Source organism: Gallinula chloropus (assembly GCF_964237585.1).
Source record: "Gallinula chloropus genome assembly, chromosome: 18".
NCBI classification, from domain to species: domain Eukaryota; kingdom Metazoa; phylum Chordata; class Aves; order Gruiformes; family Rallidae; genus Gallinula; species Gallinula chloropus.
This window is the reverse complement of record NC_140103.1, coordinates 8,850,009-8,875,411: the sequence shown is the minus strand read 5'-3', so window position 1 is coordinate 8,875,411 and position 25,403 is coordinate 8,850,009. Positions and strand designations below refer to the sequence as shown.

General features: G+C 44.7%; 1 protein-coding gene across 1 annotated transcript in view; it reads left to right on the top strand.

Annotated features, from left to right (window-relative positions):
* The window catches only part of PAPPA (pappalysin 1), a gene marked incomplete at both ends in the record, with an annotated part of 177,702 nt that overhangs the window by 48,715 nt on the left and 103,584 nt on the right, over positions 1–25,403 (top strand). Inside the window, 4 exons of the mRNA XM_084272503.1 lie at positions 4,796–4,941; positions 9,503–9,796; positions 13,741–13,933; positions 20,400–20,521. Coding sequence (XP_084128629.1) covers positions 4,796–4,941; positions 9,503–9,796; positions 13,741–13,933; positions 20,400–20,521 — 755 coding nt within the window. The remainder of the gene's footprint in view (positions 1–4,795; positions 4,942–9,502; positions 9,797–13,740; positions 13,934–20,399; positions 20,522–25,403) is intronic.

Below are 25,403 nucleotides of genomic sequence, written 5' to 3'. Positions count from 1 at the left end.
GAACTGTACCGGGATCTGTCACAGGCTGCCAACAAGTATTGCCAGGGCTGTCCAAAAAAGCCTTCTCTTTGTCTGCTAGATCATAGGCTGGGCTTTTTTGAGACCACTAGATGAAAAGAGAGACAAGGAGCCTTGGGAAGGAGGCTGATGTACTGGGTCCAGCAGACTTACTCTGTCCTGCCATACCCTGACCCTGCTAGGTAAAGGCTAGGGCATTGAAGGTCAAGAGAGAAAATTCTCTCTCAAGAAAAATCTCTCTCAAGAGAGATTTTTTTTGAGGCTGTTCTCCCAGTTCGCAAGATGCTGGAAGCTTTTTGTTGGGTTTTTTGGTTTGGGGTTGTTTGTGGGGGTTTTTCTAATGATGAAAGGCAGTGCCTTTTATTCCTAACAAGCTCATCAGGCAGTTGGAGACCAGACTTCATAGTGAGCAGATAGCAAAATTCCTATTCAGTGTTTGGGTGGGGTCTTGCAAATAATCCCTTAAGTACCCTGTTTGTTTTCTTGCTGTAAAGTGACACTTGTCTTTGAAGGAAAAAAACAAAACAAAGTCAAATAGAGAATAACTCAGAGCAAAACATTTCCTAACAATAAGGGCTGGAAGGCTCCCTGTTCCATGCAAAAACAACCACCAGCTCAAGAGGCTGCACCCCAGCCACATCAGGGGAACGCGGGGAAGCCGCTCTCTGACCTGGAAGAAAATGGGGGAGGAAGTTTCCAACCCAGTTACAAAACTGCTCTAGCCACCAAGGCCAGATTTAATACGATTAGACCCGATGCTGCCCGGGTTTAAAAGCCATTGTCAAATGTGTTTGCAGCTGAGCAGCAGAGATTTGTGGCTGGGTTTGGCTTCAGAGCTGAGGGCCAGCAGAAGGCAGATCCTTAAAGTGCCCCCCTACCCCCCGGGCAGATGGGGCTGCTGGCTGGGGGTTCACTTCTGGGATGAGTCCTGCTGCAGCAAAGCCACAGCCAGAATGGACAGGAAATGGTCTTGATAGATGAGACAGGCATGGGGATAATGGCTCCTGTGAGTGATGGGGCAGGCTGCGTGGCGGGTAGGGCGGTCGTGAGACACTGCTGGATGAGCTGAAGACTCCATTAGAGTGAAACTGGAGCACTCCACGGGATACATACTCCTGTGTGAGGTCTGGGGCTTACTGGATAAGGGTGAGCTGCTGTATGGTGCAGTTTCCGAGGGTTATTTACATTGGAGTGGAGGAGGAAAGCAAAATGAAGCTGTGCATTGGACAGATAAGTCGATGAAAAGATCTGGGTGGGAACGTGCACATTGCCTGATATGATTTGGTGTCCCACATGGCCTTAAACAGCCCACAGAATTTCTATCTCTAAACCAGATTCCAGCAAAGGAGACCTTTTATGATGCACTAATAGGCTCATTAGGCTTTCTTGGGCAAGGCACGCTCACAGCATCATATGTTTTTTCCATTACAGGAATTACACGTGTTTTGTTGTGCTTTGGGTTTTGTTTTGTTTTCCACATAGACTTGCCCTGACAGTTCCCCCATTCAGGTTTATATTGGAGGTACCATCCTGAGCCAATGAATTTTATGAAATATGTTGCTGGCACTCACAGAGAGATGCATAAAGGAAATATTCTAATGACAGTTGGAAAGGCTTTGATCCCTTTCCAAGACTGCACTCATGTCTTTGAAATGTGAGTTTGGCAGTGCTGGAAAGGCTGGGCTCTTTGGCTCTCTTTGGCACGAGCCCATGTGACAGACATTATGTCCTCTATCAGGGGACCCACATAACCTTGAGAAGTGTAAGCACTGCTCGCAGATTGCGTTGGGTCAGATAGTCTGGGCTGATAACAAAGCAGCCGCGGCAGCGGGGGGAGTCAGCCTCATCCAACACAATAACTGAAAACTATTTTGACCTGGTAACTCTTGGGTCTGCTGCCTGCGGCTACGTAGTTGGACATGAACTGCAAAAGTAGTTAATTTATGCCTCCTTGAGTGTAGGAATGTGGTGATGATGGATAGGGATGGGAGGTTATTAGAAACATGGGGAGGAAGGAGAGGGCGGCATTCCAGCTCGTGTTTTTATCTCTTACACACACACACACACATGCTGGTTCCTTTGTGGACATGCTCTTGGCTGTCTTGCCTGTGTGCACAACCCAAGCCTTTGCTCACACACTCACACCTCCGTTCATGCACGCACACACAGGCACGTGTTCACGCGCTGATGAGGGAGTTAAACGCTTGGGCATGTTTATACGTCAGGGGTTGCTGTCTGCTTTTACAGAGGGGTTTCCATTTACTTCCTCCCATGCACGATCTGTTTACGTCTGCTCCTGTGCAGCCAGTTTGCTCTGAGCCTCCTGTTCTTACATGGCTTGGATCCATCCTGCCCGCTCGCAGCCCTTCGTTGGCTAGCAGGGAATTAGCGGTCAGAGGAATACTGTAAAGCCAAGTCCAACTGACTTAGCGCGGTAGATTTACACAAGACCTAAGTTCCCTCTTGGTGATGCACTGACATCACTGGCCAATTAGTTAAGCGCTGCTTGCTCTGGATGTTGTCTGCACTAATAATCCATGTACAGAACAGCCCTAGATGTTGAAGCACATAGCCAGTCTGCAAGGGAGAGAGTGATTGTGGCCGTGAACCGAGGATATAAATGGGGATCGGATTGTGTAAACAATAAGCAAAGAGACGGCTGAGAATAAAGAAATATTAGTTTAGATTATTTGAAACCATAAGAGAAGAGTGAGGATAAAAATGGTAATCTCAGGAGGGGAGTTGGATTATAGTTACTCCTACAGGGATTTGCATAGGCCATAAAGTATCTGCATCCAGAGTCAACAACCGCAGCCTCAGTGCAGACAGCGGGCCTTTCCTTCCCACTGTGATACAAAACACACAAACATTTTTCTACTCAGAGGTACACAGTGCTTCTGTTTCTGCCCTTTTCTCTCTTGCACGAAGTATCACATCACTCCTATGTTCTCTCATACATTTTTGCTCACTGTTTTTTACTTACACTGCCATACGTGGACACATCGTCCCCTTCATATCACACGTCCTCTGTCACGTGTTCCCCCAAGGTGCTTACACTTGCATTTGGAAATGTGCTTTTGCTCTCATATGTAATTTCATGTGGAACTATGAGCCCACATTCAGGAAGGCACAAAGAAGATCCTAGGAATAGATTACATGTTTCTTCAGAACATTGTGCAGATACACGGAGAACAAGCTTGAGGAGCTAAGGGAAAGATCTGTGTATTTTCCATAGATGTGTTGGGAACAGTGGAGAGATGAGAAATGTGTAGAGGGTCACAGTGCTGACCTGTCCTTCAGGATGTCATCCGCATCGATCGGAAGATAAACACTGTATGGAATGGAAACATACCCTTCCACTGGTGTCCCCAAAGAGCACGTCTTCCTCCATGAGTCAGCGAGGGCCTGGGGACACCCAGCCATGAACTATTTTGGAGGCAATGACTTCAGCAAGTGGCAGGGGAAGCTATTGTGGAAATATGAATGTGTTTTCCATTGGGGAGTCCTCCAGGGAAGGACAGAAAGATCTTGGTGCTGAGCCAACTCCCCTATTTTTTCTTCACCCTTCTGGGAACGAAAGCCTTGCAAAGTATGCAAGGAGCTCTACTTAGTGATTGTGTGAGTGTGTTTGGTTTGTGAGAGCTACGTGAGCCCTGTACACACTCATCCACATACAGAAAGGGGGATCAGCCTGCTCAAGACCATCATGGTGTCCTTTCCCTAAAAGCTCAGCAGCTATGCTTGACTCAGCGTGATACCTTTCCATTGTTTCCACCTGTCTTGTAAAGGTTCCACCTGTAGTAAAGGCACTACAACTCATCCTTTTTTGGGAATATGTGTTACACAACACTTAAATACATGAACTGGAGATAGAGAAGCAATGGGTTTACTCTGATGTTTCACGTTCTCTAGTTTTACTCTGAGTTAGAGCATCACGGTTCCACGGAAAGCAGCATGACACCATGCTACACACTTTGGCAAGCAGCTCCTCTTGTATTCCAGCCTTGACAAAGCCCACTCCTTGAAAAGAGTGCCAAAAGTACTTCCAGTGGCCATCCAGCTTAAGGCATTGGCTTTGCTTGACAGCAGACTTCTCTGTAACCTCCAGACATCCCAAAAGCTAAGGAGAGTTCCTGATCACCCTAGGGAGCCTTAGCAATTTATGTCATGGTATGGTACCGTGTGGAGGTGTCTTGCCAGGAGGTCTCTCAGCACAACTTGCCGGAAATATCAATTCCTGAACCAGCATCCTATGTCAGGGCTGAACCATGTGCAACTGAGCAGAAGTGACTGCCACTGGTGCCAAAGGAGTAACTTTGTGAGCTGGTGTTGGTTGATGCACCAGCCTGAAGATGTGAAACTTGTTATTGTGAAGGAAAATTAGAGGTAACACTAATAAACAGCTTAGAGGAAATGTGCAAGGTAACTGCTGATATAAAAAGATTTACTGACCATAATACATGGTTAATTACATTCATAATAAATAGATTCCTATACTTATCTTAGGAATGTGGACAGCTTTATGGATTTACCTTGGATTTTGTGGCCTTAGTTAATCAATGGCCTGAAGTCCTTAGATGAGATTTACTGTATGAATGCAAAGTTAATTGAAGTTTGGGAGTTGGTTATTAAACTGTTTCAGGTGACTGATACGCAGGATATTGTAAGATCTTTGCCTGGATTGCAGTGCTTCTTCAATACTTTGTTGCTTTTTGTGTCACCTTTAGGGGAAAAAAAAAAACCCAACCCAAACCCAAAAGCTTTTCTTTTCCTACAGAGCATACTTAGATGTCAATGAACTGAAGAACATACTCAAACTGGATGGATCCACACACCTCAACATCTTCTTTGCCAACTCCTCCGAGGAAGAGCTGGCTGGAGTGGCAACTTGGCCCTGGGACAAGGAAGCCTTGATGCATCTAGGTGAGTGATAAAGATGTTCCTTCTTTGTAAAGCATTCTTTTGAGGCACTAAGAAGGAAAGACAAATATGCGTTAAGCTCTGTTCTGATTTCTTATCGTTCCTCTAATATATAGTCAGGGGAAAAAAAGTATTTCACGATTCCCAGATACTGGCTCACAACCAGGAAAATATTAGGTTATAAACCCAAAGCATATTATGGTATTTGTAGATGATGTCAAGCTGAAAGTATTTCACCTTTTAAGTGAAGCTACTTTACAGGGCATTTGCTCCATGGGAGCACTTTGTGAAGAGGATTGGGGGGGATAGGTAGGGGGATGCTAGACAGAAGTGAATTTTTAACCTTAGCCTGCTACATTCTGATCCTTAGATCATTACTAAGTGTACAATTAATTGTCCTCACACACTGCAGTTACCATTTGTTGCTATTTTTGTTCACCAATGTGCAAAAGAGCAAATTGCCAAGAGCTTGTGTTTCTAATGTTCATTTGAGTGGAACTGGAAAGAGTTTGCTACTCTGCGGTTTGCCCTGCATGTTTCCTAACTGGGTTGCTGAGTACGGCTGCTGGAACCCAGGGCTCCAGACAAAGCTGTGCAGCCTCCCAAGTGACTCCTTGTCCTGACACCTGCAGCATCAGATGAAGCTCAAAAGGCACCAACTGAGTCTGTATATATTTCTCTTAGCTGCACAAACCTTCCTGGGGTTGCAAAACTGATCTGGTCATCTTGAAAGAGCAGGGGTTCCAGATATTCCTCCAGCCTGTCCAGACCTTCATAGGCTGGAAGTGAAGTCTAGTTTCAGCCAAGTTCAGTCTTTGTGAAAAGCTGTTTCAACCAGATTTTATATTACCCAACCCCATGTTGAGCGAACCAAAAAAGATGTGGCAGATATAAACCTGGATGAAAAGGCAGAATATGGTGTTTATTATTCTATAGCATACTATGAGAGCTGAACTACAACTCGAGTCATCACTCAGGGAGGCTTTTCCATGCTCAAAAGTACATTGCCCCAAGACCAAGATGCTAAGTTCCCTTCACAGTCACCTCTCCATAGCTGAGAGAGGCTCTGTGGTCAGACCAAGCAGTTGTAGCTGGCTCCCCTACTTCCCTTAGCAAATGTTTTATTATGTCATCCAGCTCTGAAGCTGCTCTGGAGAAGTGTAAGCAAACTTCCTTTCCCAAGGACCTGACACCCAAGAGTCTCCTGCCAGGCTAGGCTGGAAGGGAAACCACTTCCACTCTGACTTGCCTCCAGCCCCGTCTCTGTGGGCTCATGCTGGGAGCACCCAAAAGAAGATGCTGTAAATGCCTGCCCATGAGCATTCCCGTGTTGCCTGGCAAAACCAGAGAGAGATTAACCCCAGCCTCAACCAGCACCTATGATGCTCTGATTTCACAGAATCACAAGGTTGGAAGAGACCTTTGAAGATCAAGTCCAACCATTCCCATCCTATGCTAAACCATATCCAGTGATTTTTATCACTTTGTAACACCACCACCCCAACTCCTGCACTAGCCCCCCAGTAACTCTGCTTGTGACTGTGCAACGGTATGAGTTGCTGTTAGAAACATTGGCCTTGATGCTGCTGCTGGAGTGAAGTAATGCTGTGATATAGCCAATCCATCCTTAAATCAATATTTTCACAGCTTCCTTTGGTGTTGCCATGGGAGGGAGCAGAGAAGAAGGGGAGAGCACCAGAGCACCAAGGAGAACCCTCTACAAGAGGGCTGGGGCTTGCCCAAAGCCCTGATGAGTTCTTCTGTCACTTCGTTAAGCTAATTGTCAACATCATACCTGAGCAAACCAATTTAGATTCAGCTCCTACAGAGTATTGACAGAATTCATTGACCAAAAAAAGATCTCAGAAGAAAAAAAGGCGTTAGCCAACAGTTTAAAGTTGATTTGCAGTGGAAAAAAAGTAAAAATAAATAAATAATGGCCATAATTTCCTGTCATAATAGCCCTCCTGGACCTGTGCTTGGTCTGTAAGAATTCATCTTTAATCTTTTTTTTACTCTCTTCTATAAATCCAATATGTACTTAATAAAAAATATGAAATATGTCCTGTGGTGCAGATCTAAAGGCTGGGATAGAGATTGTCTGGGTGAGGGAGTTTATCTTTTCTGTAAAACTGCAATTGATTTAGATTCTTGACAGCTGTGAAAAATATAAATTTTCAACAAAGGCAAAACTAAAATCTCCCTCTCCAGCTGCCTCGGGGCTGTCCAGTGCCAGAACCATTTACCCAGCCTGTATTTTGAAGGCACGTCCTGCTGAGGCATTTCACCAATAATTCTGGCACTAGAAAACAAACCTTGGAAGTATCTTTGAGAAAGGACCCCCACAAAACCATATACCAAGGTCCTCCCTGGGTGTAAACAGCCCCACATGGGTACACCCTCAGCACTGGAGGGCTGAGGGCATGTATTGGGTGAAGGGGGAGAGAGGGGTGCAGGGAGCATGGGGATTGCAGTGGCTACATATGGGTAGGTCTGTGGACAATTAATGGGGTCTGTGGAGAGCTGGTGTAAGGCCCAGTTCAGTGCTGCACAAAGGATGTACAGATGCCACATGTGGCATAACAGGCACGATGCTGAGTGTGATTAATTTTGTTCACCCTTTTGCATCTGTATTTAAATTCCCAGTTCAGTTTTCTTAACTCTCTGTGTGTATTTGTGCACCCACTGTGTGTGCAGTCACACATGCCTGTGCACAAGGGAAAACCTTGTCTCTGTTGCTCGTGTATGCACGTGTCCAGGCAAGACATCCAAAGTGGTCCTTCCCCCCTCTTCAGCACTGATAAAGTTGTAGCTGGAACGGTGCATCACGAGTGGACACTCTACTTGCAGGAAAATGCGAGACAATTGAGAAAACCAAAGGAGAGCAGCAGTCAGGGAGGTCTAGAAAAAGGATTGAGCTATGAGGAAAGGTCGAATGGATTGTGGTTATTCAGAGTGAAGGAAAAGAGAATGAAGTGAGAATGATGACAATCTCATAAAAGCTGATGAAAGGGGAGGAGAATCTTCTGTTCTTCGTATCCATGTGAGGCAGGACTTGAAGTCGTGAACTTAAATTGCCAAAAAATCAATTCAGATTAGAAGTGAGTTAAATCCCTGCAGCCATAAGGATACTGAGTGCTGAAATTGATTGCTGGGATAGTCATGCCATCAGGGGTTGTAAAGAGACGTTAGGCAAGTATGTGTGAGGGATGCTACAGACCTAATTGGTCCTGTGTTGTTTGAGAGTGGAATTAGGTGACTTCTTAATAATTTCTTTGTCTTATTTTCCTGTAACTCCATGGGTTTTGCAACCAAGTCTCCAGGCAGATGAGAAGGAAGACTCTATAGTGTGTCAGAACCCGGTGATCTCATCTTCCCTGCGCTACAGTCACTGATAAAGTTCCTCCTGCCAAAGCCTTTTCTCTCCTCATTGTCACTAAATTATTAGTGTACCATATCCAAGATTTATTTCCCCACTATAACTTTTACAAAGCACTCTCCAGTTCACATGGTAGGCAAGATACACAAACAGTTTTAAATAAAAGGCTTGGAAAAGTTGAGGTCAACAAGCTAAATAAAGAAAATACGAAGCATATCATAAATCCAAAGGTACATCTAGCTGAGCTAAAAATACAATTCTTATGATTAATTCAATATACTGTAAAGCCTCACTGATATACGATTTGCTTATCTACGCATCCCAGAACGCATACAACAAAAAATAATCACTGCTTATATTGTTTGTGCACATTTAACAGCCCCACAATGCTTTTAGAATGATCACATTCCAGGATTTCATATTGTTTGACACATTAGGCTTATGAATATTCATTGGTGGGCCGCACAGTTCAGATCAGGCTGAGTGTATGAACAGAGCGTGTTCCTGACAGTTACTTCAAAGCTCTCTGTATGAGCAAGGCACACCCTGCAAAAACTGCTCCAGCCTCGGGTGTATCCTGTTTTCTTTGTCCAGCTTTTAGTTTGCAAATCTTGGTGCAACATAGTGTGATGTTTCAGGCATTTCAGAAGTTAATAGGGTTCTGTTCTATCTTTGCCCTGTGGGGATAATATGCAGAGAGGGCTCCAGGTGGGTTTTGTGGTTGGACTCAACGATCTCAAAGGTCTTTTCCAACCCAGTGAATCTGTTTAAGTCTTGGTATCAAGTATGTTGCTTACACATATCTGGGCAGGATCACTCTCCAAGCACATGAAGTGTTTGAGGTCACATAGTGTGAAGTAACTATGTGTAGGATTTTTCTCTTAAGTTCAAAAACCCACATAGAGCATACTCAGTTGAAAGGCTCCTTGTCACTGTGGTTTTGGTTTGGGACCTTGAGCTTTGTCCCATGCTTCCTCATCCTTAGAGCCCCAGATTAAGCAGGAGATTAAAGTTTGCTGTGCAGTTTCTCTGAGCAGGCAACATGCAAAAAGCAGTCTGTGCTGTAGAGAATCCGATGAACTGCCAGCAGACCTGCCCTCAGGACTGTCTTCCTTTCCCTTTCTCTAACTCTTCTAAAGAAGATGAGGCAAACATAGAAGCTACTGTTCTCTTTTCCCCTTGCAGGTGGCATTGTGCTGAATCCCTCCTTCTATGGCATCCCTGGCCACACACACACAATGATCCATGAAATTGGGCACAGCCTGGGGCTCTATCACGTCTTCCGGGGAATCTCAGAAATCCTCTCCTGCAGCGATCCGTGCATGGAAACCGAGCCCTCCTTCGAGACCGGGGACCTCTGCAGTGACACCAACCCTGCTCCTAAGCACAAGCTGTGTGGGGATCCTGGGCCTGGCAACGACACGTGCGGTTTTCACAGTTTCCTAAACACGCCGTTCAGTAACTTCATGAGCTACGCAGGTACTTGGGTTTCCGTGGTTTGCTGATGGTGTCTGTGGTTGGGCAAGAACAAAGATTGGCAGGATTAGCTCTGATTTCTACAGCCTATTTCATGCAGGGCCTTATGCTGACATGTGTTTCCATTGGTCTAGGACCAGACTCAGTGAGGGATCAGACTTGATGGCCTCAGGAATCCCATCCAGTTTTCCTGTTCTTTTTTTCTAGTTTTCCCCAACTTTACATAGTTTCATGTGATGACCAGGCAGAAAGTTTGAGAGGGAAGAAATGAGATATAATCATTAAGAAAACAGCTAAAGGCTCTACAGCAAATTTGACACCCTGTTTCCCTGGGATCTGGATGCCTGATCTATGAGGTCTTCTTTGAAAAAAACCCAAATTCAGAGATTCTGTGGCCTCTCCCAAGGGAGATATAGAATGTCAGATGAATATTGACTCTACCCAGGCTGTAGGATAAACCTGTGTTAGGTATACACTTAATGAGACACTGCTCCAAGTGTCCTTCAAATACTAGTTTATTGTTTAGTTTGGAGTTTAGTTGTGTTTAGCTAGAATCACTCAGATCAGAGCTTCATCATTACATGTGAATACAGGCTGGTACATAGATCAAGATTGCTCTTCTGGTCAAAGACTACCAGTGGGCCATGCTGGTTGGTGCTGGGAGTGCAACTACAGATGCTCTGAGAGGAATAAACAAAAGCCCCATTCTGTAGCTATAATTCGGGAGGCTTCTGTCAGCACGACTGTGCTGCTTGGGGTGCTGATCATGGCACCCCTACCCCAGGGCACAACACAAAGCAGCCAGGAGCTCCCGTGACCCTTGCCCATTGGAAGAGAGTGGGGTGGGTCCTTGCTCCACCTCTGGAAGTTCAAGGGGAGTTGAAGGATTCTCTGTTATTTCCCAGAAAGAACAGGGGATACCTTGGCTCATATTTCCCCTTATTTTAGGTCAAAGGGTCTAGCCATGATGAAGGTTTGTGACATTGAACTGACAGCTTCAACAACATTTTAAAGGGGACCAATACACTTCTAGCCACTGAAGGGCACCTTTATACCCAGGCGAAAACACAGATTGCCCACTCAAAAGGTCACAGGAGTGCTTATTCAGAAATAAAACTGTAGAGAAGCAAAGTGTTTGATGTCATCTGGGGCACAGATTGAAATGATTTATAACAGAAATGCTTTTATGTCCTTCATGGCTCTAGCTAAAAGTGATGCTTAGTTTTCTCTTTATTTTCCTATTTGTTTAGAGGGTGTTTTCAGGGACAAGCACACATGCACTGAGTCAGCTCCTCAGCGTGTTGTGCTCTTCCAGTGCGTGCGGTAGGGCAAAGACTCCTACTGCCTGATACAGCCTCCTGGTAACATCACACACAATGGTTGGTGCCACATCAGATGACAACATCCCTCCACAAAATCCACTTGTGTGTATGTGACAGGGCGTGGAGGGCAAATGGCTCTGAATGCTGAGGTCTCTTCCAGAGAGAAACTTCCTCATCAAGGGACTGAGATACCTGTCTGCTCCTAGGAGCTAAAGATGTGCTGGTGTTCTGAGCTGAAACCACCTTCTTTATTTTTTTTCCTTGAAAAATTAAGTGAAGTGACATGATAGGCATCTCTAGAGCTCATGCATGAATCTGTTTGCTTTTCTGTTGTTGCTAGTGGAATAAAAATATATCAAGATCTCAAATACCTTTGAAACATGTAGGTTGAGGTCGTGCAGCTCTAAACATTGCCTTTCTTTCCTTTCTGTTTTGCTGCTTATATACAGCTTGACCAGATTGCGTAGGTCTGTCTGTCTAACATCATTCTGTGCAGTTACCCCTAACTCTGTAGCAAAGCACTGACTCAATGGGTAGCTATTTTTTCCCCTGAAATAGGAAGTTATGATGTCCAGAAGATGAGGAAGTGTGAGAAATTTGACTTGTAAATTATTTTTACAAGTCTAAATAGCTGTGGTGTTCCCAAATAAAAGATAAATTAGTCTTTTAGACCCTTCTCCATGAAATCAGGAGGAATTCTGCCTCTGAATTCTGTTGCAATAGTCATCCCAGCACAGCCTCTTGAATTTCTCAAATTATCACTTCATTGGAGGATCCTGAACCTTTCTTGAGATCAAGTGATCCAGTGAAATACCTTTCTCTCTCCCCTCTCCTTCCTCCCCCTCCCCCAGGACACAGCCTGTGCTGATGTTTAAACACGGCAAGAATGCAGGTCATCTTTCTTCTGTGCCATTGTCTCACTGCCTTGTCCTATATATATTTTATTGTTCCTTTATGATGGCTGTTAAGGCCTTTGTCTCCTTCTGGGCTTCCGTGAAGAATATTTATGGCTTTTACAACGTGCTTGGGGATAGCCCATCGATAATTATTGAGGAAACCCAGAGATGTCATATTCAAGCAGCTCTTTGCATACCCACGGGGATTTGTAGATATTTTCAAGCTGGTGGTGTCTGTCTATCTGCTGTGCTTGTTTGATGAGGGGAGGTCCCCTGCTCAGTGGAGTTAGGAGAGGCGCAGGAGAACATCTGAACTGACGTGTCCTTACTGGGGAAGGACTGCATTTGGGGCTGTAATTTGAGCAGGGTCCCAACTGAAGCTGTCTTCCTTTTGCTTGCATCTCAGGGAAGATGCGGGCAGGTTTTAAATTAGCCAGCGAATTCACACTTCTCTTTAGAACAAGTTCCTATTTTTTCGTTCCTCTTGAGTTCCACGGGGCACGGACTTGAAGACATCGGAGCATCTAGTAGCGCTATTACAATATTGAACTGCCAGCTTACGCACACACACAAGCGACTCTCTGCACAGCCTTTGGTGACCTGCATCTCCCCAGAAAAGCATCCTGCTTGACCCGAGCCAAGCTGTTGTTCGCATCACAGCAGCGTGCACAGGTCCCGTCTGGGCCTGAGCATTACTGGGCTGGGAACTCCACAGGCACACATGAAACAACACTCTGTGTTTTCAAGACCTTTTCATCCGATGGGAAGAGGAGCAGAAAAGCAGTTGCAGTGCTAGCAGTCAGTTCAGCATAGCTTTTCTGGGTGACTTTGCACAACATGCTTACGCCTTCTGTGATCTGCACAATAGAGAAATAGTCATTTTCTACTTCTCCGGGGCATTGTCGTCGTTGTATGGTGTTCAGAGGGTAGTAGACATGTTCTTGTTGCCAAATCATGTTTGGGGGAAATGGATTAAATGAGAAATGGGTATTTATGGCAAGCTAACCAGCAAAATTGTTTCTCTGTTTGAATGAAAAAGAAATTTGAAATATCAAAAAATGTACAGAAAGGGGTTAGGATCTTAATAGCCACGGGGGGAGCTTTTTAAGAAATAAGGTTGCTTTACTGCACCCAAATTTACATTTTTAATCAGTATTTGTAAATTTAAGTTGATCTTGTCTATCTTTTTTTGTTTCTTCTTTAGAATATTTAAGAGCTGTAATGTTTTTAACATTCTGTGGTTCATTAATCTAAGAAATCTGTCAGTCTGTTGCACGCAGTTTGCATGAATCTCAGTCAGTGCTTTGTCCTAACACTAGCTGTCCCTTGCCCTTTTATCCTCTCTCAGACATATTATTTAGACATAAAATTCTTTGAAGCCCAGAGTTCCACTAGTAGTCCCAGTTCTGACCTCAGGTGCTGCACTGAGGCTTTCTGTTCCTTCACCTCCACGTGTCTTTGCCTCTAGAGATGATCTAGGGGCTTCATATGAATCCTGGACCAGAAGGAGAGAACATGTATTGATTTATTTTTTCCTTTTTAACTTCTGTTTCCTTTCACCTGCCTCCACAAGTGACCGGAGTAATTTGTTCACAGGCCATTAACTTTGGAGTGCTGCGAGAACCCGTCCCGACCCTTGCAAGAAGCTGCTGTTCACCGGGTCACGATTCTCTCTCTTGGTTCCACCTTCTCTCCCACGTGGTTGATGTGGCTTCTGTTTGAATTTCAGATGATGACTGCACCGACTCCTTCACGCCCAACCAAGTGGCCAGGATGCACTGCTACTTGGACCTCGTCTATCAGAGCTGGCAGCCCGCAAAGAAACCGGCTCCTATTGCAATCGCCCCCCAGATTGTGGCTCGGACCTCCACCACTGTCACCCTGGAGTGGTTTCCACCCATTGATGGCCACTACTTTGAAAGGTGATCACGCGCTGCTCTGTACTCCTGCACTGAATTGAACGGGAAGGGGGGAAACAAGGGAACAACCCGGGCGCCCACTCCAGGAGTGCAGCTTTGTTGTGTGCTGTGCTCTGTCTGGGTTAAGGCTCTTTCCTAAATTGGTTCATACTGAGGAGGTTATTGATCTGTTTTCTGCCCTTCCTTTCTCAGCCTGTAGCTCTCTGTTGAGGGCCATTGATTTGCCATGTAAAGGGCAAATCTTTTTCCATATGTTACAGGAGGAATTTTCAATCAACGATTCTGGCACTGTGATTCCTGCTGTTATTGCTCCTCACAAATACCTGTGGGCTTCAGTGGTGCCTGCACATTCCCCCTCCTCCTCTCATTCTTTTGCAAGGACAAGGGGAATCTTTTTTCTCCTTCAGTGGCACCACAGAGCTCATAGGCAGTGGAGTGTCACAGGGCAAAGAGGTGGCAGGGCCAGGGAGAGGGACAACTGCTGCCTCCTTCCCTGAGCTGCAAGTCTGAGATGGGAGCTGAGCCAAAGACCTAAACCCCTGAGTACCATGCAAGCATCTTGCTGCACCCTGAGTAGAGCTTGGAGGTCAGAGTGTGTGTGTGTTCATGTCTGATAGGCACACACCAGCATGGTACCAATCAAAATGAAATGAACACAGGGCTCTGGGCAAGAGTTGCACCACATTGCAGTTCATAGCAACTCTTACTCCAGGATGATCTCATCACCTGAGTAGTTCATCTAAATACTTGTACGCAGCACTTGGATAGGCAGCAGGAGCTGTGGGAGCCCTAGCAGAGAGGTTCCTGAAGGACTGACCTTGCATTGCTGTTAACTCACCTTCCCTATTGGCATTTCTCCTCTGCTTTTTGCTTTGTTATTTTATAGAGAGCAAACTTCAGTGTCCTTCAGGACTGTAGCAGTACGTAGCGCAGGAGGCCGAATTTACAAGCATATTAGCACCCAGAGAGCTGTCTCAGCACTGCTGCTTTGTGCAGTGAGAGCACCTTGAAAGCTGCTGCCTCCGTCAGGGATCAGGCTCCTTCCCTCACTGCTAGGACACCATGGCCATTTCAGCAGCCAGCCTGCACTTTATCTGAGGAGGCAGAGAGATGTCATTTTCTGCTCAGATGAGATTTTCCACCTTTATTGCAGATTAATATGGGGAGAGCAATCAAATCCTATTAGGAGTTGATAAAGAGAGGTCTTGTGCTCTGAACGGTGTTTGCTTTAATTGCAGTTTTGCAATTGAATCCTTTTGTTCCCTACATGTGAAAATGACTGATGTGAAATTCTGAAAGTTAATTCGGAATTTTCAAGCCTATAATCATTTTTAGGTAAATTAAGTTTCTCCAATTTAATTTAGATTTCAGAAGATACGTATTGTGTGTTAAATAAATGCCATCTGCCTTTTAAAACACATTGATACCGAGTTAATTGTTATGTAACCAAATATGACTTTATTGCATATTTCTTATAACTCAATCAATATGTTCTTAATAACCCCTAGTTAGTTGCTTCTTAAATAACGCACAGCGGATAGCCTGCTAAATCTAAAATTTCATAACAGACTTATCATCTGTTAAATAAATAGTGATTTTCTAGGGGAAAAAAAAAAAAAAAAGAGTCCTTTGGGTTTTCAAATCTGTGTGCTAAGTATTACTGAAGAGATTTAAAGAGACAGCCTCAAGGAGTCCAGTGCCTTGTTAAAATGAGATTCCCAATGCTAACAGATACAGAAGTGTTGCTGGGACCAATTAAAAATGTCACCGAAATATATAAATGACCTTGTCTAAAACATGCCCATATTTCTGATCTATTAATCAAAGCAAGGATGACAGTAGTATTATAGTGACTAATAGTGGAAGAGCTCATGTGCTGAACTTCCAGGGCCGATGTGCCCAGCGCTGCTCAGTTAAGAGATACACGCCGGTATCAACTCCTAAAATTGGGTCACTGCGCAAGACAAGTAGGAGGTAAAATTGGCCAAGGATAATCTTATCTGTGTGTGGGAATACTGTAAATCTTTGCAGATATTTTTACACAAAGTGCGCACCATGGCCCAAATTTTACTTGCCTCACTTGAATGAATAAACTCATTCACTTCAATGGGACTATTCATGTAAAAAACAGAGGGCTGATACTCAGCTGCTGAGAGCCTTGGGCCTGGTCTCTAATGTGCAGAGGCCCCTTCCGTGCTGTTTTGACAGTGTAAAAGGGCCTTAAAAGGATGAATGGCTCTGGCTACATTAGCAAGTATTGTGGCCCAATATAAGTAGATCCCCAGCGCAAAACAGTTGTTAATGAAGACCTGACATCAACACTGTAGGGGCTTTAGGGGGGGGGTTGTTGCAGCCCAGCTCTGGCCTGACCCCATGGCCATCAGGTGTGGTCCTGGAGCACATCTCTGCTCTGGTCTCAGGCAAAACTGGCTCCAGCTTCCAGTTCCCGAAGGGCGCAGAGGTCTGTAAGTGGGGAAGATGTAGAGCTTCACTTCAAAAGCTCGCTCCTGATCCAAATTACAGTCCTACCGCGGGCACACTCAGTTCCTTTTATGTCCCTTTTGTTCTCTAGAGCTGTGCATAGGCAGTGACCTCTGCTTAATGCAAGTCAGGAAGAGAAAATTAGCCTTGTGTTGAAAAATGTAACACTGGGCTGGCTCTATGGGTGGCTGAGGTCCTCACAGGTCTGTGCTTGGAGGGAGGTTGAGCTTGGGGATGAAGACCATGGGCCTTTTCCCTGCTTAGATGCAACTTTATGGAAGGTGCCGCAACACTAGGTGCTCTTCTCTTTGGGCCTCAGTTCTAGGAATTGCACGAGTTGTGATGTGGATCAGGACACAGAGAGTAATGTGAACACATTGTTCTTGTAAATTTGGGGTTGGCTATCCTGTGTCCTTAGTCCTTGGCAAAAGTAGCTATATAAGCTGTGCAGAGAAGTAAAATCTTCCTGGAAGACCCTCTTCCTTGTTTAGTGTGTTCAACTGATGTCTGCAGTACTACTCCAGTCATTTACCTGCACGTAAGTTTGCCAACATATGTTTTACACCCTAAGCTCCAGCAGCTGGGTGGCCTTCTAAACGTATCTAATAATCAAATATATCAAGAACCAGCATTTCTTCCTGTAGCTATTCCACATGGGATTGGAACACCCCATTTTCCATCTTCCCATTAAAGAAAAAAGCATGAAAAATGTCTCGTGCCTATAATAATACGTAACAATAAAATCATAATAGAGCCAATAAAACAAGTGAAAACAAGTGAGAAAAGGAAAACTCTTCATTTCCTGGCTTGCATCTATTAGATGCATTCATCTGCTGTCGCTAAGCATCCATTCACGCGCCTCCTGTTTGATATGCGTAGGCAGGATGTAAACAGTTATTGTCATAGGGCTCTGAAGCAAATTCTGCTTGGACAGAAAACTTTGAATGCATCTGCTCTTCCAAGTTTTCATTGAGGTTGACTGCATTAATTTCCATGAATCTGATGCTATCTCATTCTTAGCAAGCAAATATTTTGGTCAGTATGGTGTCCCAGATCTAGATGTCTGGGCTTGCTTAAACCTTGCTGGAAGGTTTCAGTGCCTTGGAGGGGAGAGCACCAATTCTGAATTTCAAGTAAGGAGATACAATTTACTCTGAAAACAGGCACTCTTTACTGAAAGGAATGACAGATTTTTTGCTGGTTTTGTGTTGCCCACTCAACTGGTACTGGCCCTGAAGAGAATTGTCTGCTTTTCACTAGTAATCATTTGATTTTGAATTCACATCGCTGAATTACCATGCTGTAGGAATGAATTCCTCCTGCACTCTGAACTTCATAAGATGGAATTTCCCCAGTACTTGGCGTGTTAGAAAACAGAAAAGCCTAGATTTTCCATAACCCTGCACTTCGAGGAGTCATGTGCACCAGTGTATAAGGTGTCAGATGTGCTATCATTCCTAATTAATAGTGTTTTGAACCAATTTACGCTCATTTTGTCTTAATGTCAGTGGCTCCAGAAGGTGTAAGGTTCTGGCTTAGATTTTCATAAGCCTGTAAATGCGATTCCATAATTAGTTTTGACATTCATGGCTGTTTGTAGGATTTCTGTGCAAGGATCTGCAGACCAAAAACTTTAACTCAGGAGTCATCCCCTGTATAACTCCTTTCAGTCAGTGGAGTTACATCAGGGTTGAGTTTGGCTCCCAATTTGGAAAAGTAAAAAGAGAAAGTTTGCTCATAACCTTTCCCACATGATGCTCCTTGTGATTTCTCTTACCTCCAAGTCCTTGCTGGTAAAGGAAATGTTTGTCCATAAGCCTACAGTATTTTCCACCATGGCAGCCTGTGATGAAATTGTATAGCTGCTAATTTGAGTAAAAAGCGGTCCTAATTGTGGAAACTTGGCTTTTGAAGCCCTGTCCTCATCCAGGACCAAGCACTAATGCAGGAGTCTCTTTGTAAAGAAACTGAAAGATTATTATTGCAGGGACTTCCACCAACAGTCAGGATAGATGTGTCTGAAAAACAACCGCACAATAACGATTCCACATTTTGATTTCTCAGTACCTTTTCTTCTGGATTCTTGAATTTTTTTGCATGCATTATTTAAGCAAGCTGAGTTAGATGCTTAAACCACTGCTAAATAGACAGCTGAGCAATGAAATAGCGAGGCAGCATCATACCAGTAGTGCAGGTGGGTGAAGTGAGACAGAGAGAGAAGTTATTCACAACATGCCCAAATTTGTTCCTTACAAGCTTTACAGATTGTGCAAGGAAGAGGAGGGCACCTTCACCTCCCTCTTCTTTATTCTACACCGTCGTCACTTTTAATTCTTCAGGCGTTTTCAGCAGGTGCATCCTTTCTGCACTGTCTGCAAGTTCAGTCCTTTACTGTCTCTTAGTAGAGGTGGCTGTGGGCCATGCTGAAATGGATACGGATTTTACTATCGATTCCATTCCCACTCCCCCCGTTGACAATCCCTGCTTCCGCCGAAGGAAGCCAACAGAACGTTGACTTTCAAATAGATCCCTGTCAACAAATAGGAGACGCTAAGCTGTGGAGCAGCTGAGCATGCGTTCTCCCTACAGGCAAAGGGAAAGGAGATGGTACAGAGCAGGAGGGCCAAGGGAGTAAATTAACAGTCCTGGTGTCCTTGCTGAGGATCCAAAATAACTTCTGCCTGAGGATCACGGTGCCCTTCGCAAAGCAGTGCTGGAATAAATCGCGCAATGGGAGATGGTTAAAATTTGCATAATTGATTATAATAATTGATGACTCAATCTGTACTTACTTGGATAGCTGGGAGAGTACACTCTCTGTTCTGCACAAATTGTTTGCCTAAAACTTCTGTCTTTTCCTAGGTGCATTTAATGGTTGATAATTAATTTTTTCCTTTCGTTTTCAGTGGGTAACGTTCCTTAAAGCAGAACAATAAATTATGAATAATAAACAACTTACTGGGATGAGTAACCACAAATTCTGGGTCAGACATGATTCCAAATTTTGTGACCGCAAGGAACGTAGGGCTGAACTGTGTGAGGTGCATCCTCAGCTGATAAATATCAGCCTAACATCAGGGAAGATACAAAAGATACTCCAGTCTACATTGGCTTAAACCCTGATCTTGTGAATGTATTAACAAAACTATTTGTGAATCCATGTTTAACTGGGTTTCCCTGATCAGCTGCTTCTGCTGATAAAGTTTTAGTGACAGCAGGTGGTGTTAGATGCATTGTGTAGGTGAAGCAATGTTGGCACTGGGCAGTGAAGTGCCTTTCTCCATGCCATGTCATGACGTCTGATAGTGTGGAGCCTAACATGTCCAGCTCAGAAAGAGCCATCCACTGGTGCCAAAGCTGCCAGGTATTGAATACAGTTTCACCTGTGTAAAGCATTCAGGGCATGTTCTTGTCCAGACGTTCATAACCCACTCCTTTTCCAGGCTTGTAATACAGCTCCGAAAGCAGATCCGTGCATACGTAGCAATGCTGGGCTTTGCAGAGCAGCTCTGTGTGATGTTCTGAGCCTGGGACTTTGCCCTCTCCTCTAATCACCACTAAGCCCAAGGCCTTCACACTCCTGAAGATACTACAAGTTCAAGCAATAAATCCACGGTGGGAGAACAGAAATAGATCTAAAATCTCCTGAGGCCGATTTCTCTTCTCTAACCACTAAGCAACACATATTTCCTTTTGTCAGGGTTTGATCCAGTTGTAGTGGGGAGGGGGAGGGAAGAAGATACAGCTGAGTGTGATATCGTGGTCGCTGTTGTTTTGTGCTGGATGGGGGGACTCACAGATGCCATCTGTGCAGGCCGTCAGCCCAGACCTACAGAAGGTCAGCGTCAGAGAGCACTCTTGTCAGTGCTGTGAGAAGAGGGTTAAGTGGAACTGAATTCTAAGTCTCATTGCTTTTAATATAGTCGGATAAGCAGCTCATTCAGCTGTTACTAAGTTGGTGTGTTTTCCTGTTTTCCTGGCCTCCTAGAGAAGTGGGATCAGCGTGTGATCTGTGTGCGGAAGGAAGAGTCCTGGTGCAGTACGCCTTCAGCGCCTCTTCCCCAATGCCCTGCGATCCCTCAGGGCACTGGAGCCCACGGGAAGCAGAAGGTGAGTCACAGGGCTGGGGACAAAGATGTGGATAGGGGAGAAGTTGGGCCAGAGTGAAAGGAGAGCCACAGAGACAGGGGGAAGTCTGGGAGAGAGTAACCAATTACACCTGTATGTAGCGTGATCAAAACTAGAAGACTGATGAATACAGTGTGCCCTGAAGTAATGCCGCTGGCTGAAATACCTGTGTTTTGGTCCCTGTGTCCTGACCCTGCCCATGAATTAAATGAATTCCGGGAGCTGAACCTCAATTTCAGAAAGCAGCAGAGTGCCAAGAAATGCTGACCATTCACATCTGCCAGATGAATTCCTCAGGGGAGCTGTTTACTCCTTCTAGTCCAACTCCAAAAGTGAAGAACTGCATGCTATTTATTTGGGCCTGATTTCTGCTGCCTTCGCTTGCGTTGAATCATAACAGGTTGCACCAGCAGACGGGATGAAAGGAGATTGCCCTTTGGGCAAGTATTCTGTGGCAGGAACGCAGGTGACTGCGTCATGCCCGGTCTAGTTCAGGATGTTTTTCAAGTTAAATTTACTGCTCAAGTTGTATTTACTCCCTCCAGAGCACACTGGAGGGAGAATGGTCTGCAGAGCTGGTTGTACAGTGCCATTAGATCTCCATCATTAACTCTCCTCCATACGTACTTTCCATTACGTAAGTAGATGGATGTCGTAGAACATATTCAAGATTATACCAGGCAGAGGTCAGTAATCACAAATTACTGGTTGGAAAGAGCAGGATGTTATTTCAGTCTGTCCATCAGGAGCTATTCCCTTGGGACCAGCACACTCTGGGCCCAGACTTCACTGCAAACGCACAGGTGGGCTCAGTAAACTCAAAGGCCAATCCCTGGATTTTGCAAACTCGTTATACAAATTCCTCCTTACATTAAGGGCATCTCTGCCTTGTAGCTAGGGTACTTGGGAGTTATTCTACAAGGAAGATTATTTGTAAGCAAATATGGTGATATATGCAGTGTTAGCACTCAGGAGCTTTCCCTAGTTCTAAGCTCAACACGTGCAGCAAACTACACCCATTCTGTGTGATGGCAGAAGAAGCATGGCATGTGTCCAGCACCGTGCACCCACCTCCAGGGTGTGTGCTCAGCAGAGACTGTGCTTCATTCCAGCTCAGCCTCCCCCCAGCTTCGGACATCCACGGCCCAAGGCTGCCAGGCACTGTGCGGGGGCACCTGCCCCTCAGGTGGATGTTGTTCAAGAGCTTTGACCTGGGACACAGTGCTCTGGTTAGGAGTACACCTGGATTCTCAAGTAAACAGGCTTAGCAAAGTTTGGATCGCTTGCAGTAGTAGTGCAGGGTGAAAGGTGGAATTTCCACTTAGCCAAAGATGACAAGATTTTGAAACCTGGTTTTGTTTGGAACAAAACCTGAAACTTTTGAAATTCTCCATGAAGGAAAATTAAAAACAAAAAGTGTTTGAGACTTGCCAAAATGTTTTGTTTAGCTCACAGAATTCCTCTTTCATGAACTTCGGTTAAATTATGACATTTGAAAATATCCCCTTTTAGAATATAATCTAGGGCAAAAGCAACTTTTATTATCAAAACGAAAAGTGTTTCAAAGTGCAAGTGAAATGATTTCTTCCAAAAATGTCAAAACACAATGTTCCAATATTGTTAGAGCTTTCGTCCCATTTTCTCTTCCAGAATAAAATTTTGGCCAAACAAACCCAATTTTACAAAATGTTTTGATTTTGAAAGAATTGCATATTCCGTTGAGATACGTGGTTCCATCAAAATTTCTCCAACGAGCTCTGATTTGAAAACTTCTAGATCTCACACGTCTTGCCAGCGGCATCATTCCTAGAGAAACTAAGCTACTCTAAGATTTATTACTCAGCTGCATTTTGCATTTAATTTCCTCTACTTAGAGTGTGTGCCTGCATGTTCTTAACTATGAAGGGTGCAGTCTGATCCTTATCTGTCTCATTCAATTGCTGTTGTGCCATTGCGCTGAACAGAAAATTTGGGAATCCTATCATCTTACTACATTAATAAGTTGTCTCCAATTTAGGGTAGAAAATCTACCAAGTGTAGGGTATTTGTTGCTCTGTAATTTTCTGTCATCACTACCACAGTCCCTGACATTCGGGATCTCTGCCTATTCGCACTTGGTCTGAGTTACAAGTAGCACAGTTAGATCATTGTCTGGCTTCTTTAATTGTCTATCTGTGAGTATTCAAGCATGCAAGCTTTAAATTCACTTTCTGCAAGCCTTCATGTGTGTAAATCTCCATTGCTTAAATGTTCATGGAAAGTGAATACAAACGAGGCAGAAGCATGGCCAAAAGGAACTCATGTTAAAATCTGAGACGGCACTCATGGAAAATGCTTCAGAGGACTCGTCCAGCTTCTTACCAGAAAACCACATTTCTCACGTGTCTCTGAACCTGGTTGATGTGATTTTGTTTGCCTGAGGTCTCCTAGCATCCTTCGGCTGCACAGGGACCCCAGGTTGCTGACACCAGCTGTCTGTCATCCCTGACTCCATGTGAGCCGTGCCCCTTGCAGAACTGCCCTGCGGACTGTGTCTTCCTTGGTGCCCAACTTGTGCCCAGGCCTAGTGAGGTACAACCCCCCACTGAGGTATTTCGTGACTTTCTCAGCCAGTTGTGCCCCTTGCAGGAGTGGCTGTGTGCTCCTCAGCAGCAGCTCTGTGAAGGCAGTTCTGATTTACTCTTCACTAAAGAGTAAGAAAGCTCTAACCTACCTGGATTCTCACCAGCACCACCAGCTAGATAAACACTGCAGCACCTCCACAACTTGCTGAAAAGGGGTTCTTATATATGAAAGGTAATTTTGGATCAAACCTGAGTAAGTACCTTTGCTTACTGTGCAGTATATACATCTGTCAGTCTGTCCTACTGCCTGGCTCACTACTGACTAAAAGAAATGTGAGAATAGGAATACCTTGCTCCCGTAGGCTGCTCTAGTGGCCTTTCTCTGTGGCCACTATTTCACTGGGGAGCGATTCATCCTGGATTTGTAAGTGGAATTGTCTCAGTTGAGCATTAGAGTTCCCCTGGCTGGTCTCTTTGTCTTGACCATGTAAGAAATTTGGCAGATGAGTTGTAGTTTTTACAGCAGCTGCATCCTGAGAGGCTGCTGTATGAGTGTCTCAGCCTCCGTCTGTATGCCGGGGCAATTGGGGTGCATTCATCCTAGCCACTTCCCTGAACCTCATGGCACACTGTGCTCTGGCTGACATTTTGGGGGAAGCTGACCTTCCAATCTGGCACCCTTGCTCCCTAACCAGGAGATGGGATTTGGCTTCTCCTCACAAACCTTATGCTCACGTGTTGTTTGTGTTAGGCAAGGCATGATGTTGTATGAGGTGCTGTTCTGTGACAGATCTTGCCAATGATCTCGTAAGCTTTAAGGATTTCAGAACCTGAGTGCACAGGGTCTGCTACACCATCACTTTTCATATCCAAATATTTACAATTTTCAAAGAAATCTAGAGTTAGATAGAATAAGGTTTCCATCCTCTTCCACAGTTAAATGGATGTTTCTTACCCAGGTCTTAAGTGTCTGATGATATTTAAGAGAGGGAGTCTTTACTTCAACTTCATTGAGGTTTTCAGTCTAAGGAAGACTACAGTCAAGCTCCTTTTTGGGGTAATGATCTGCATTAAACTCCCTGGAGGCTGAGTTCAATTCATCTAACTCCAGGGATCACACCCTGACCTGCCAAAACACGCAGATTTATTCACTATTTAAGTCATACCGGGGCCTTGAACTGGCAGAGGTGAATCTGCAGGAACGCAAGCAGAGACCACTTCTGAAAACCAGGCTGTGAGCCATTAATCAACTCTGTGCTCCTATCTACGAGGTGGCAGAGATAAGATGCACAAATCTGTCCAAAGCCTTCTGAGATACTAGGGTTAAAAACCACCTTCTGAGGGCTGCAGTCAGGAGCTCGCTGTGAGCGCCCAGCCAAGCTCACGCAGACGGCAGCAAGCGTTAAGAGATAACGTGAGTCGAGTGGGGTATTGGCTACTCGAAAGGATTATGCACAGTACTTGCAGGCTTGCCAGGGGGAAAAAACTTGAGTGTGCTAAATGGAACTCTGGCTTTCTTCAAAATATTTCGCTGCTGCGGTCTCTCCAGATGCTGAGGTTAGTGGCATTCCCGCTGCTCCGTGGCATGTGAGGAGGAGAGGAGGGCTATGGGGTATGAGCAGGGGAGGGAGAACTGTTGAAGGCATGCATCTGCAGGACAATCGTGTTGGGTCGCTCAGAGGACTGCCTGAGACACTGGGAAATCTCTTCTGCATCTGGGTTCATTTGGTACGAACAGGAGAGTTCCCTGTGCTGTTTATCCTTGACAAAAAAGGCACATTTCTAACACTTCATTGGATCCCAGACAATAAGAATAACCTTCACACATTGCCCTTTTCTCTTTAAATTACTAGTGATGTCCTGTTTGTTCGTGTTTGCCCAGTGCTTTATCTTGCTTTCTTCCCTGGTTGCAAACAGCTGTGCTCTCTGGTTCAATTCTCTGTCTTCTCCATTTCTCTCCTATTGTTACCTTTCATTATCTTTACTTTTTTCCTTTCTTCTTTCTTGTACTTTGTCTTCTCCCTGTCCCACTTGCTTCCTTTTCGTGTGATTATTTGGGAAGGAAGAGGGAATTTATAGCTCTCACTGGATTCTGTTACCAACTGTTCCACCCATCTGACCTCTCTGGATCTTACAGTCCATGATTCTGTGCCAGATTGTAATGTTACCATAGTATTTGGGAACCCGGCAAGCATTGTGGCTTTCATTAGGTTTTAGTAATACCTCCCATGTAGGCGAACGTAGCCAACGGTGAGCAATGTAAAAGTACAAGTGCTTGTTGTTTCATCACGACGAGTGCA